Below are 13,598 nucleotides of genomic sequence, written 5' to 3'. Positions count from 1 at the left end.
ACAAGGTACCCCCCCCTTTTTTTAAAAAAAAAAAGGCTCTGAATATGCTTTGTAAATGAGATACTATTCTTAAACTTTACACCTGTTCTAGTAAACACCCTTCCAATTCACAAATTAAGTAATTCATAGACAATGTATCATGTTCTTGTTACCATGATTAAATCATTAAGTTGTTAGGGCAACACCCCCACCTCCCCTGGAGCTACTTAAGACCTGTGGGAAGGCAGAAGAGCAGAAATCAGGACAAGGGAGCTGGTCATATCAGCTCCTTAAGTTGGCTCCTGAATGTTTTTTTAGCATGTTTATTCCAATATTATAAATTGTAAAATACTTTGTTGCCTTGTTTTGATATTATATTCAAGATGCAGCATCAGAAATGCTTTGTACAAAAATGTTGCTCATTTCCAATTCATATAAAAATGCCACATCAAACCTTTGCGGCTCAGTCATCTTGGACTCAACCAGTATATTACCCTGAGAAGGGCTGTAGTCAGGATGTGGAGAGGGGGATTTCACTTTCTTCTCATGCTGCAACCCATCAACTCATCTATATTCCTTTCAGATCGAACTAAGATACTAAGGGTCTCACCACAAAAACTGAATAGTGAAGAGAGTATGCAGTTTCGTCCAAGTCCCTTCTCAAGAAATACCAGTTTCCACAATTAACCATTTATAACCAATCTAGTTATGTTTACTGTCATTCATGATATTGAGGTCCCCAAAATATATTAATGCTTATTTCAATAACAGCCATTCCGCTTAATTGAAAGCCACCTCAAGATCCATTAACTGCAACAATGTTGGGATTACACTTCGTTGAGATAAATATTTAAAACACATCTAATATTGCCAATTGTCTTTTTACAACTGTATTGATCCTTCTCCACATAGAACATACTTAACTATTAGCCAAGAATATCATTTAACCAGTATATCACATAACTTATAAACTCAGCATTAAAACTATAGGAAACTAATGAATTGCTTTATTTTAAATACTGTATAGTTTTAATACTTCCATCACTGTAACTGGCTGTCCTGGTCTGCTTTTCTGTAATTAATGGGGGTTTGCTGGACAGTTCTGAATCTCATTTTTATCAAGTTTTTCAGCCACATTACTATAGCAATCATAAAACCTCTGTACAATCTCCAGTTTTGTATAAAGTGGTACCTCTGGTTACGTACTCAATTCGTTCCGGAGGTCCGTTCTTAACCTAAAACTGTTCTTAACCTGAAGCACCACTTTAGCTAATGGGGCATCCTGCTGCTGCTGCGCCACTGACGTGCGATTTCTGTTCTCATCCTGAAGCAAAGTTCTTAACCCGAGGTACTATTTCTGGGTTAGCAGAGTCTGTAACCTGAAGCGTATGTAACCTGAAGCGTATGTAACCCGAGGTACCACTGTATATTTATTTTTGTATATATTCTCAGTTGACCCAGTGGATGCTTTTCCACATTTCCTTATGATCAAGGAAGCAGTTTGCCTAGCTTGTTTCCAAACTCAACTACTGTCACTATGGCATAACTGGCAGTTTTGGCTGTACTGCAAACACTTACCACCATTTATCTCTTGCAGTAATATTTAACCTGCAGCCACTACGGTTTTCCCCATTTATCTGTTCTTTCAATATTGTTTCCAGTCATTTAAGTTGACCTCAACAGATTGGACAACTGGGCCTAAACTAAAAAATGAATTTCAACAGGAACAAACGTAAGATTCAACACTTAGGCAGGAAGAACTTGCTACTCAAACATAAGATGGGGAAAACTTGGCTTACTAGTAGTACATGTCAAAAGGGTCTAGAAGTCTTAGTAGACCACAAGCCTAACATGAGTCAACAGTGTGATGCAGCAGGAAAAAAGGTAATGTTATTCTAGGCTGCATCAACAAAAGTATAGTGTCCAGGTCAAGGGAAGTAATAGCACTGCTCTATTCTGCCTTGGTCAGACCACACCTGGAATACTGCGTCCAGCTCTGGGCACAACAATTTAAGAAGGATATTGACAAGTTGGAATGTGTGCAGAGGAGGGTGACCAAAATGATCAAGGATCTGGAAACCTAGCCTTATGAGGAACAGTTGAGGAAGTTGGGTGTGTTTAGCCTGCACAAGAGACTGAGAGGAGATACGATAGCCATCTTCAAATATCTCAAGGGCTACCACATGGAAGATGGAACAAGCCTGTTTTCTCCTGCTCCAGAGGATAGGACCTGAAGCAATGGATTCAAGTTACAAGAAAGCAGATTCCTACTAAACATCAGAAGAACCTTCTGACAGTAACAGCTGTTCAACAGTGGTGGGCTCTCAATCATTGGAGGTTTTTACGCAGAAGTTGGATGGCCGTCTGTCATGGGTGCTTTAGTTGAGATTCTTGCACTGCAGGGGGTTGGACTAGATGACCCTTGAAGTCTCTTCTAATTCCAAGTCTATTGTTTTATTATTTCTTCCTTTATTTTTAATAAAATCTCTATGTTACAGCCTTAAATTTGTCATGAAGAAATTAGCTGCCTGAACATTAGTTGTGACAAAAAAAAGTTCTGCTTTGCTTTTTGCACCAACACATCTTTTGTAGCAGGAATACATAGCAAATAACTGGATAACTTTACCTACTTTGTATCCTGGGTTATATTCTGAAAGGCAAAAACATTTCCGAATTCCAGGTTTTCCAGTTCTTCAATTCATTTGCCTTTACAATGGTACCTCAGGTTACAGACGCTTCAGGTTACAGACTCCGCTAACCCAGAAATAGTACCTCGGGTTAAGAACTTTGCTTCAGGATGAGAACAGAAATCGCACGGTGGCGGCACGGCAGCAGCAGGAGGCCCCATTAACTGGTGCTTCAGGTTAAGAACAGTTTCAGGTTAAGAATGGACCTCTAAAACGAATTAAGTTCTTAACCCGAGGTACCACTGTATTTTCAAACTTGAAGAGGTATAAATTATGGGTAAGATAAGAATATAAGAACCATCTGCTAGATCAGACCAATGGCCTACCTAGTTCAGCATCCTGTTCTCACAGTGGCCAACCAGATGCCTGTGGGAATCCTGCAAACAGGACATGAACTTAACAGCACTCTGCCTACCTGATTCCCAGCAATTGGTATTCAGAGGCATACTGACTCTGATTATGGAGGTAGAGCAGTGCCATTGAAAGCCTTATCCTCCATTAATTTGTCCAATCCTCTTTTAAATCTATTTAGGTTGGTGGTCATCACTGCCTCCTATGGGAGCAAGTTCCATAGTTTTAAGTACATGCTGCATGAAGAAATGCTTTCTTTTATCAGTCTTCCAGCATCCAACTTCACTGGATGGCCACAAGTTCTAGTGTTAGGGGAGAGGGAGAAAACTTTATCCACTTTGTCCATGCCATGCTTCATTTTATCAAGCTTCTATGATATCACCTCTTTCAAATCTCAGTTTCTAACACTGATAGCAGGGGTAGAAAACTCCAGCTCATGGGCATAAGAAGGCCGAATATGGGTCCCAGTTTGGTCTGCAGAACTGCTTCCCCTGAACCATGGCTACATACCATTGTTATACTGTGTGGGCATAAATGAAGCACTAGGACAAGGGTCAGCAAGGTTTACCTTGCCTGGGCCGGTTCACTCCAGTGGAGATCCCTCCGTGGGCTGGATTGGATGTGCGCCTGAGTGCGCACGCCTGTGATTTCCGGCGTCTGCGCAGACGCGATTTCCGGCGCCACGGAAGCAAGTCCTCGGGCCGCGCCAGTTTAGCACACAGGGACTCGCTGAGCAGGCAGCTCGTTGGCCAGTTAAACAACCCTCATGGGCCACTTGTGGCCCATGGGCCTTAGGTTGCCTACCCCTGCACCAGGAGTTTAAATTTTGGCTAAGAACTCCTTAATGCAGCTGAGTGCTTTGTAGCCAAATAGTTTCCCTTGCAGAGGGGAAAAATCTCTGATTAAAAAGTGAGAACTTTCTCCAAAGCCCACCCCTTGTAAGGCATGATCCCAGCTCTGAACAGCTGATTGGCACTTAAAGTGCATCTTCAAAAGAATTTGCTATAACCACCAATCAGCTGCTCAGTAGTTACAGTGACCCCCATCAAACCTTGACAGGTGTCAATCAAATGACATCATTATAACAGTAGAGGGTTGACAGGTGAGTGGTCCTGCACACCTGTCAATGTTGGTAAATGGGACTGTGGGCGAGTTTTGAAGCTGGCCTACTAGCCAAACTCAGTTCTCCATCCCAGTACTACAGTTTACATAGAGGGGATCTCCAATTTTCATGGATTATCCTCTCAAGACGTAGCCTCTTATTTGTCATTCCATCCTATTTAGAATCAGTTGGAGATTTTTATTGGTCCTTCTTTGAGAGAAAGAAAAAGCCAGTAATGTATATAAAAAATAATCTAGGAAACGGCAACAATCTAAGGGAATAAGAGTTAATGCAAAATCTGCAAGATACGTGACAGAAATCCTGAAGTGAGGCTCTCCGTATGTCATTGGATTCTACCTTCTATTATCCCTGACCATTCCCCATGCTAGCTGATGAGAGTTAAAGTCCAACAACATCTAGAGGACATCATACTGGCTAATCTTGCCCTGGAGTGACCTATCAAACTTTCAAAGGACTAACACATGTCTACTAAGAAGTAAGTCTCATTTAGTTTGATGGGATTTAGTCCCAGATAACTGGATACAGGGATGCAAGTCATCTAATGCTGTATTAAATGGTCTTCAATGCCACAAAAGACACAAAGCTTCACCTAATATCTTTCCTATTACAATCACCATAATTCATCTGAATCAGTGTTTGACATCTACATTATTTCTCCATGTCCTAGAACCATTACCAGATTGTAAAAATCTCAATAATAAAAAAGGTTTGAGCCACACTGCTAGCAGATAAAGCATCTAACTGAAGATAAAGACTTATAATCAGCCCAAGCTGGGTCCTATATGTCATAAGCATATATGATCGTGAATTTGACTTGCTTAGCTAGTCTCATGAATAAACATGACTTCTCTTTCAATATGATATACGTGATCCCTCAAAGCAGCAACAGCAACAACAAAATTAATTCTGTTAAATAATAGGTTTGCCAAAACATAGTTGTCACTTGTCATGACACCCAACATCTAGTAGGCATTTTAGTCTCGATTACATTATTACTGTTTGTTCTCCTTTACAGTATCTCTTTGGCTTTGCAGTGCATTATAAAATTCAGTGTTTGCCTCACAAGAACCCCGTAAGATGGAATGCTGTCCCCCCCCCCCCCCGCAAGAGGAAACTGCAGGTGAGAAATTGCACAGCTGTGCCCAAGTCAGTACTTGTCCTCTGACAGACCTAGGGCTTCCAGATCCAAATCTAACTACGTTGAAAATCAACCATATTAATCAGGAAAAGCACACCTTCGCTTTTACATGCCTCACACTGCTCCTTACATTAGCTATATGGGGACACACATCACAGGATACAGTACGAATGCAGGCTTATTTTGTATTTTTTTTTAAAAAAACCTTTTAGAATGTAGCTAAACCTCAGATGTGTACAGTCTGAGACTTTAATTATATAGCCACATGTACCTTCACACCTAGGCACCCAATTTTAATGGTCATTCACATATGACAAAACCAGATTAACTACCCAGTAATGCATGCTAAGTAGGGAGTCCTGGCCACTCCTGGATCCCTGACTCATGTGCCTATGTAATACTTGGTTCTGGCAAACACCTTACACCTTACTGTATTTTGCTGATGTAACCCTAGATTACAAATGGATGAAGAATAAGCAGCAGCAGCCTGAAATGGTCGACCCGTCAAATTTATCCATTTCTCTCTGGTCACGTCTCCCACTTTCCGTTTCATTTTTATTTATTTTTAGTGGTAGTGTCACCCATGTGGGTGCTGAACAGAGACTGAAGGGGGAACACGCCTCCTATTCCTAGAAAGAAGGCGGGGTCCCTCGCCAAGAAGGAAGTGCGCGGCTTTGTATTCCCAAGGTAACAGCTGGAAATAAATAAGGTCGGGGGCTAAGAGCAGGTTGAGATCCCCGTATCCTTATAAAGATGATGCGACTCGCCCTCCCGGTAGGCCGGAGAAGCCTCCCAAATGTCCCGAGGGCTCCGGCAGCCGCAAGCGGGAAAGTCGCCGTTGCCCCCCCCCCCCCGCCCTCGAGCCCCAGCTAACTGTCAGGGCGCGCGGACGCTGCGGAGTCGGTGCTTTAAAATCCGGGGCCGGGGGGAGACGGCAGCCCTCCCCTGACTAGCCTGACAGGCCCAGGCGGGCGCCATGCTAGAAACCAAAATGGCTGCCCCGGGGAAGGCTGCCCAACCCGAGGAGCCGCGAGCGGGGGAAGGTGCCGAGTGACGCCCGCCGCGCCGGACAGGTAACTTTCTCCTCCCCCGCCGCCGCCGCGTCGTCGTCCGTCCCTCACCCACCTCCCCTCCCTCCTCAGCCACGCCGCCGCAGCTCCCATCCCTCCTTCCTTCCTTCCCGGTTACGGACAGACCCTCCTCGCCTCAAGCCAGCCGTTCTCTCGCATTGTGCTTGTGTGTGTCCCCTCCGCCTCACCTGCAGCTCGGCCCTTTCCACCTCCCAGTGCGCGCGCTCCATCTCGAAGCGGGCCCATTCGTGCTGGATGTAGTGCAGGATCCCCGGGATGGTGTAGTGTTGAGGCCGGGACAGCTCCGAGCCGCCGCCGCCGGGGCCCACCGCTTCCGGAGCCGCCGCTGCCGCCGGGCCTTGGGGTTGCTGCTGTGGCGGCAGGTTGCCTCCGCCGCCGGGCCCCGCGCAGCCTTGGCCGAGCAGCTGGGAGTTCGCGTTCCCTCCGGCGGGCGGCAGCGGCCCTTGCTGCTGCTGCGGCCTCGGGCTGGGCCCTGCCATGATCCCGCCGCCGGCTCCGGGATGTTCGTCCATTGTCTGTGGGGAGTCCTTCCCCCGCCTCCTCTTGCTGCTGCTGCTGCTGCTCCTCCCGCCTGGTGTCCCGAGTCCGGAGCGGCGCTGCTTGTGGGGAGGGACCGGCCCGGGGGTGTCAAGGACACGCGGAGCAGTAGCCGGGTGTCAGAGCAGCGCCGAGCTCCAGCCGCCGCCGCCGCTGCTGCTCCTGCCGCCGCCGGCCGCCATTACAGTCTCAGCTCCATCATCAGCCGGACAGATTCACTCAGCAGCTCGGCTCACCCACCCACGGGGTGGGGGGGGGAGAGGCGGAGGGACGCGTGGCATGCTGGGAAACGGCACCCGCCTTGCTCCGACACCCGCGCCGCCCTGCTGCACGCATGCACGGGCGCTGCCTGAGAGGAAATTATAGAGAGGAAAGTAGGGGATTCTTGCGCTCTGGGTGGTATTTGGTGTTCGCTGAGGGGGAAAAAAAATCTCGCTCCTTCAGTCCTAAATCAGTTTCCCGCGGCTGACTTTTTAACTCCTCGGTAAAACTCGCTTGTCAATGGCCAGGAGAGCCAGAGCTGCCCGCAGAGATGGTCGCTCTTTGGTTTTAAAGTGAGCATGACACTCGCACTTCACGTGTTCACTGTGCATTGTCCAGTTGTCATCCTCACGACAACCCTGGAAGGTAGGTCAGAATGTTTCCCCGTGTTGCCGATCTGGGCGGTGGAGGTGAGAGAGTGTGGCTTGCCTAAGGCAACCTACTGAGTTCCTGGCAAATGTGACATTTGAAATTCCTTGGTATCTCAGTCTTTTTGCCAGTTTACACAATGGTGTAAACTGTTGATAGTTGTAGAGAGGGCTTTGTTTAGCTCAGGAGGAACCACCAGGAGCATGTGAAGAACATATAAATTCAACAGGTATCTGACCATGCTAAGAGTGCATTTTCCATTTTTCGGAGAAAGCTTCCTATATCAAATGAGCCTCTTGCAGGGAAATTTTTTTCTTGCCTGGCATTTTAAACAGCAACAATAATCGCTGGTGGTCTACAATCCACTCATTCTGAATGTCCAAATTGGCATTTTACCCAGCACCACAAACTCTGGCCCTTCTTCATTCCACTTCCATGAGATAAAGACATGGAAGGAATAAAAGGTTTTGTGACCCATTTTGAAAACTACCTTTCCATGATGGTATGTTTTTAAAAGATTGCAAAGGAGTGTATTCCATACTTAACTCCCTGCCACTTTAACAGTCTCTTGCTACTACTTTCTCTCCTCAGTTTATAATTTTTCAGTAGGCTGCTACTGTTTGTTGCTCCTTCAGCTCATTTAAAATGGTCTCCCCGATGATGGGCTGTGCCAGCAAAAGATTCTTGGCATTGCAGTTGCATTCCTCACATGTCTACAGCTGACTCCTTGGGGTGGACAAGAGGCTATTTCTCCCACCACACGCACAACACACCCTCCCTCCCCCAGGACATGAAACATGCGCTGATTTTGCCACTGCTGTTGTTATTATTACTCTGTCACCCAAAGTAGCAAGGCAGCAAATAGAAACCAGAGTACTGGCAGTCGGCAAACCAGTGTCAAATTACTACTATGAGTATGGGATTAAATTAAGAGAGGCTAACCTCTGTAGAAGGAGGGAGAGCTTTCTGAGCAATCCCTTGAGGGAAACTCCATCACAGGGATGTTTAAAACAAGGTTAGTCAGAGCCGTAGGGAACATGCCTTCTTTAGCCTTTGGTAAACTACTCCGTCATCTTTGCAAACCATATCCTTAAAAAGGAGCAAGTTAATATGTAAGCTATATATAGGAGCAGGGACGCGGGTGGCGCTGTGGGTTAAAGCCTCAGCGCCTAGGACTTGCCGATCAAAAGGTCGGCGGTTCGAATCCCCGCGGCGGGGTGCGCTCCCGTTGTTCGGTCCCAGCGCCTGCCAACCTAGCAGTTTGAAAGCACCTTCGGGTGCAAGTAGATAAATAGGGACCGCTTACCAGCGGGAAGGTAAACGGCGTTCCGTGTGCTGCGCTGGCTCGCCAGATGCAGCTTGTCACGCTGGCCACGTGACCCGGAAGTGTCTGCGGACAGCGCTGGCTCCCGGCCTATAGAGTGAGATGAGCGCACAACCCTAGAGTCTGGCAAGACTGGCCCGTACGGGCAGGGGTACCTTTACCTTTACCTTTATATATAGGAGCGTTTTACATCTACAGTGTAAACAAGTCACAAAATAAAATGTTTAATTGAAGGTATGAAATTAAAATACAGGAGTCTAGTGCTGACACACTTGTACTTCAAAGTAGGTTTCCTTTAAATAAAGTAGCTATTGCACTAAAGTGTTCTGTCACATCCTAAGTACCGAATAATGAGCAAGTCACATCAAAAAAGAAATGCTTTATTCTTCCAAAGTAAATTTGATACAGAGACCTGGACTTTTAAGGCTACAGTCATGAAACCATGGCTATAGGGGTCTTTTTCTGTTGTGGGCTGCATGGCCAGCAGTGGGGCAGAGACAAACATAAATGTTCTGGATTAACTAAACTGGAATAAAGCCCTGTTTCAATTTCCTCAGATTAGAATTCCCAGCTCTATCAAGGTCTATTCTTAGAGGCATTATGCCTTTGTTGATGGATATATACAACACCTTAGATAGGTTCTTGGTCTGATCCAGTAGAGTACTTATGTAGAAGTATACCCTAAATGTTGACTAGGAAGTAATAAAAGTACAGTGGTACCTCGGGTTACATACGCTTCAGGTTACATACGCTTCAGGTTACAGACTCCGCAAACCCAGAAATAGTGCTTCAGGTTAAGAACTTTGCTTCAGGATGAGAACAGAAATTGTGCTCTGGCGGCGCGGCAGCTGCAGGAGGCCCCATTAGCTAAAATAGTGCTTCAGGTTAAGAACAGCTTCAGGTTAAGAACAGACCTCCAGAACGAATTAAGTACTTAACCTGAGGCACCACTGTATAAGCAACAAGGTGGGAGTTATTAATGAAAGGCTACGTATCCCTGAAAAGCCTAAAGTGTTTTTGCTAGTACACCCTGGACAGTTAAGCATTGCAAATGCATTTTAAACTTGCATTTTTATAATCCAAAAACAGTTCCAAAAAAAATTGAGAACAGAAAACACTGGAATGTGAGTTGGTTGCTAACTGTTTTCTAGATTCTCTTTGTAAAGTGAATAAACAGAGTATGACTGTTCCTGATGGCAACTATTAGCTTTTAATGCTTATTAACTGATCACAGGTTTTTTATCATAATGACCTCAAAGTAATTATAATATAAAAATATTGATAAAACTCATAAAATACAATTGAAAAATAACATGCAGTTTCAATTCCATTAAGAACACAGAGATCCAGATTCTGGAGGGATCGACACAAGTTTCATGCCCCAAAGACTTCAGAAAGTAGGCGTCTTCACCATATGGCAAAGAAATCCCGTAATATTGAGGGTATCATGTTGCCCAGGGGAGGGAATTGCAAAGGTGGGCCACGACTACAGAGAGTCACAACAAGCCATGTTTATTGGCAGGACCAGAAGCAGAACCCCGCTCAGCCGATCTCATGGTTTGAAACAGTCTACACCTAGATCCCTAGTCATGGAGGGTTTTATGTGTTAAAGTGGCAAATTTGGAGTGTCTTCTTCTTTGGTGATCACTTGTAGCCGAGTAAGATTGTCTTCCATGTACACGGTCTTAACAGTGTGTCCACAGGTAATTGTGGAGCCCAATTCTGGATCCACAAGTCCTTCCACAGTGGAAGGCTCTTGTGGAAAGATAACTGCCCAGGTAGGAGAAGTGATTTATACTTTCCAACATTACACCGCTGAGTTGGATTTGTGGCGCTGCAGAGGGGTTGTTTTATGCTTGTTATGCACTTTGGTTTTTTGGATATTGAGTGATAGGCCAAGCTTTTCGTATGCTTCTTTAAAGATATTTAGGATGGTTTGGAGGTCATCCTCTGAGTGTGTACACACTACGTTGTGTCACACCTACATGACTGAATCTTTTCATAACCTCATCCCCATAGCATAATAAGAAGCATAATTAAATTCAAAAATTTAATCTGTATCAATAAAGTAAGGTTTGGAATGATATTCTCATCATGCACATGGCAGTTCATCATTTCCACCTGAATATTTCTGAGGATCACACTCTACAATGCCATTTTGGAGTGGGTTACTTAAAATAAATTCTCATAACCCTAACTGATATTTTAAGGGGCATTAATTATGCTATCTTTATTTGCCTCTTGTATAGGCTAGAAGCTCTTGAGGCTTCCTTTTGAGTTTGTGCTGTTTACTTTTCATTTTGAAGTGGCCCATTCTTCAGTTGAAATCACATAACCTGAGGATACATAAGAAAATTTATTCTTTTTATACGACTCCTATAATTTTCTGGAAGAGGAGACACACATTGTTCCCACTCATCCCAGCATCTTGCTGTTGTTATTAAATCTTACACATGTATATAATTGAGAGAAGAATGAGGACACAATAAGGTTTATAATATAAGTTAGGGAATGGAGAGAGTGAAAAGAGAAACAGAACAGTCTCAGAGTTACAAACAACACAGTAATTAATTCAAATTAATGGGTAGCATGTTTAAAACAAACAAAAGGAAGTACTTATACAACACATAATTAACTAATAGAATGCATTTCCATATAATGTTGCAATTATTAGAATTAGTGGTGTTGAAAAGGATTAGGTAAATATGTGGAGGATGAAGTTCATCTGTAACTCATAACTATAATAACCAGAGCCACAGTGTTTGTGCTCAGAGACTGTGTACCATGTGCTTAATTCAAAACTAAGGTGTTGGGACAAAAATTTGTCTGGAAGTAATCCTCTCTGACCTGGAAGCTGTTTCCCAATAATTACAGAGGGAAAGGCATGTAGCTCATGCTCAAAGACATGTGCTTCTTTATTTTAATCCCACGTGTTCCTTGATCAACCTGGTTGTGCTGAAAACAGATTGTGCAGAGCAATTCTAACTGGGGAATAGAGTGGCAGATTCTCCCAATCCTAACTGGGGCATGGAGCAGCCAGGACAGAGGGTGGTGGCAGTCCGTCCCCCCTATTTTTGCTGCAGCCTGGCACAGCACAGGGCTCAGATCAGGTTCTTCACTAGAAAACAGGCTGGCTTTGGAACCAGCAGCTCTGTTGGCACAGTCCTGCTCTGCCCCTCAAACCCAGTTTTAGGACCAAATATGATTATTGCCAGCAGGAACACTGGTAAAAAGCAGTACTGCATGCACTCCATCGCCCTTTCAGGTTCATAGTGGAGGAGACCAACACCAGTATGGATCAGGGGTTAGATATTTTTTTAAATAGAAAAGTTAAGTAGACTGCACCCAGTTCCTATGAAAATCACAGGCCTTAGGTCTGGACTTTATCCTGCTCAGTACTCTGGCCTTGATCAAAACAACCTTTAACTCAATTGTCATAAAAATAGATCAAGTATAGGCATGTTCTGCAACCTTTCTGTGGACCACCCAAATGGAGTTAGCAGACCACAGTTGGAGAATCTTTGCTCTACCCCTAAGGTTTTAAAATGCCTCACATATCAATTACTCTTTTGTCTCCTTAGAAAGGTGTTCTATCTAAATCCATTAACAATAGCCACAAGCCCCTTTGTGAGCTTTTAAGAGTACTCTCCTGACATGGGAGTGAAAGTTATTGTCAGCTTATGAGGAAAGAGTACCTCCTGTGATCTGTAAATAGCCTAATATTCTCTTAAACAGCTCTGTAAATAGCCTAATATTCTCTTAAACAGAGCTGAGCTTTGCATTTGGCATAAAGACATATGCCTATATCTATAAATAATAATAATATAATTATTTTACACAGTGGCTGTGTTTCATAGCAAGAAGTTCCCCATGAGGAAATATAGCATCCATCTATAAATAAAATCAAGCATTAAGCAAATGAGAGATTGTAAAATACTGTACTTCAGAGCAGAGCCAGCAGTGAATCAGACTATGGTGGCTATAGTTACTATGTATAATGCAAATGCAGTGGGAAATATTGCAGGTTGGTTCTCTCACCAGTACAGTCGTACCTTGGAAGTCAAACAGAATCCGTTCCGGAAGTCCATTCGACTTCCAAAATGTTAGAAAACTAATTCGTGGCATCTGATTGACTGCAGGAAGCTCCTGCAGCCAACCGCAAGCCGCGGAAATCCCGTTGGACGTTCGGGTTCCAAAAGAACGTTCACAAACTGGAATGATCACTTCCGGGTTTGCAGCGTTCGGGAGCCAAAACGTCTGAGTTCCAGGTCATTCAGGATCCAAGATATGACTATATTTTCAATTTGAAACCAATTGGAATTGGCCCTTCTGCCTCTGTCCAGTACTTATAATCATAGTTGATTTCTTTTATAATGTTATTGTGACATTTGCCCCAATCCAATTGCTCTGGGTAGTTTGATAACTGTACAAATAAAACTGGGGTTGAGCCTCTCTAGGGTCTGGGGAAGTAAAGAGAAAGCCTATTAAATAAAGCAGTTTGGGACAATCCTAGAACAAGTCTGGGGACGAGGGTGGCGCTGTGGTCTAAACCACTGAGTCTAGGGCTTGCTGATTGGAAGGTTGGCGGTTCGAATCCCCGCTACGGGTGAGCTCCTGTTGCTCGGTCCCAGCTCCTGTCAACCTAACAGTTCGAAAGCACATCAAAGTGCAAGTAGATAAATAGGTACCATTCCGGCAGGAAGGTAAACGGCGTTTCTGTGTGCTGCTCTGGTTTCGG

The 13,598-nt window shown here is 44.4% G+C and overlaps 2 protein-coding genes across 8 annotated transcripts in view; one reads left to right on the top strand and one right to left on the bottom strand.

Moving 5' to 3' along the window:
- The window catches only part of STRN3 (striatin 3), a 44,087-nt gene extending 36,927 nt beyond the window's left edge, over positions 1–7,160 (bottom strand). For 3 of the 4 annotated variants that reach the window (XM_028721302.2, XM_028721321.2, XM_028721311.2), the window contains exon 1: positions 6,537–7,160. In XM_028721302.2, the coding sequence (XP_028577135.2) occupies positions 6,537–6,881 (345 nt within the window). In that variant the 5' untranslated portion in view covers positions 6,882–7,160. The remainder of the gene's footprint in view (positions 1–6,536) is intronic. The other variant, XM_028721330.2, reaches the window with a different exon arrangement.
- Positions 5,781–13,598, top strand: part of AP4S1 (adaptor related protein complex 4 subunit sigma 1) — a 29,594-nt gene continuing 21,776 nt past the window's right edge. Inside the window, exon 1 of one of the 4 annotated variants that reach the window (XM_028721364.2) lies at positions 5,781–5,965. The gene's annotated coding sequence lies outside the window, so the exon portion shown is untranslated. Of the gene's footprint in view, positions 5,966–6,047; positions 6,352–7,269; positions 7,534–13,598 lie in introns of those variants that run through there. The other 3 variants (XM_028721373.2, XM_028721345.2, XM_028721355.2) reach the window with 3 other exon arrangements.

Source organism: Podarcis muralis, chromosome 1, assembly GCF_964188315.1.
Source record: "Podarcis muralis chromosome 1, rPodMur119.hap1.1, whole genome shotgun sequence".
Classification (NCBI taxonomy): Eukaryota; Metazoa; Chordata; class Lepidosauria; order Squamata; family Lacertidae; genus Podarcis; species Podarcis muralis.
Note: the sequence above shows the minus strand (reverse complement) of the source record. Positions and strands in the feature narration are given on the sequence as shown.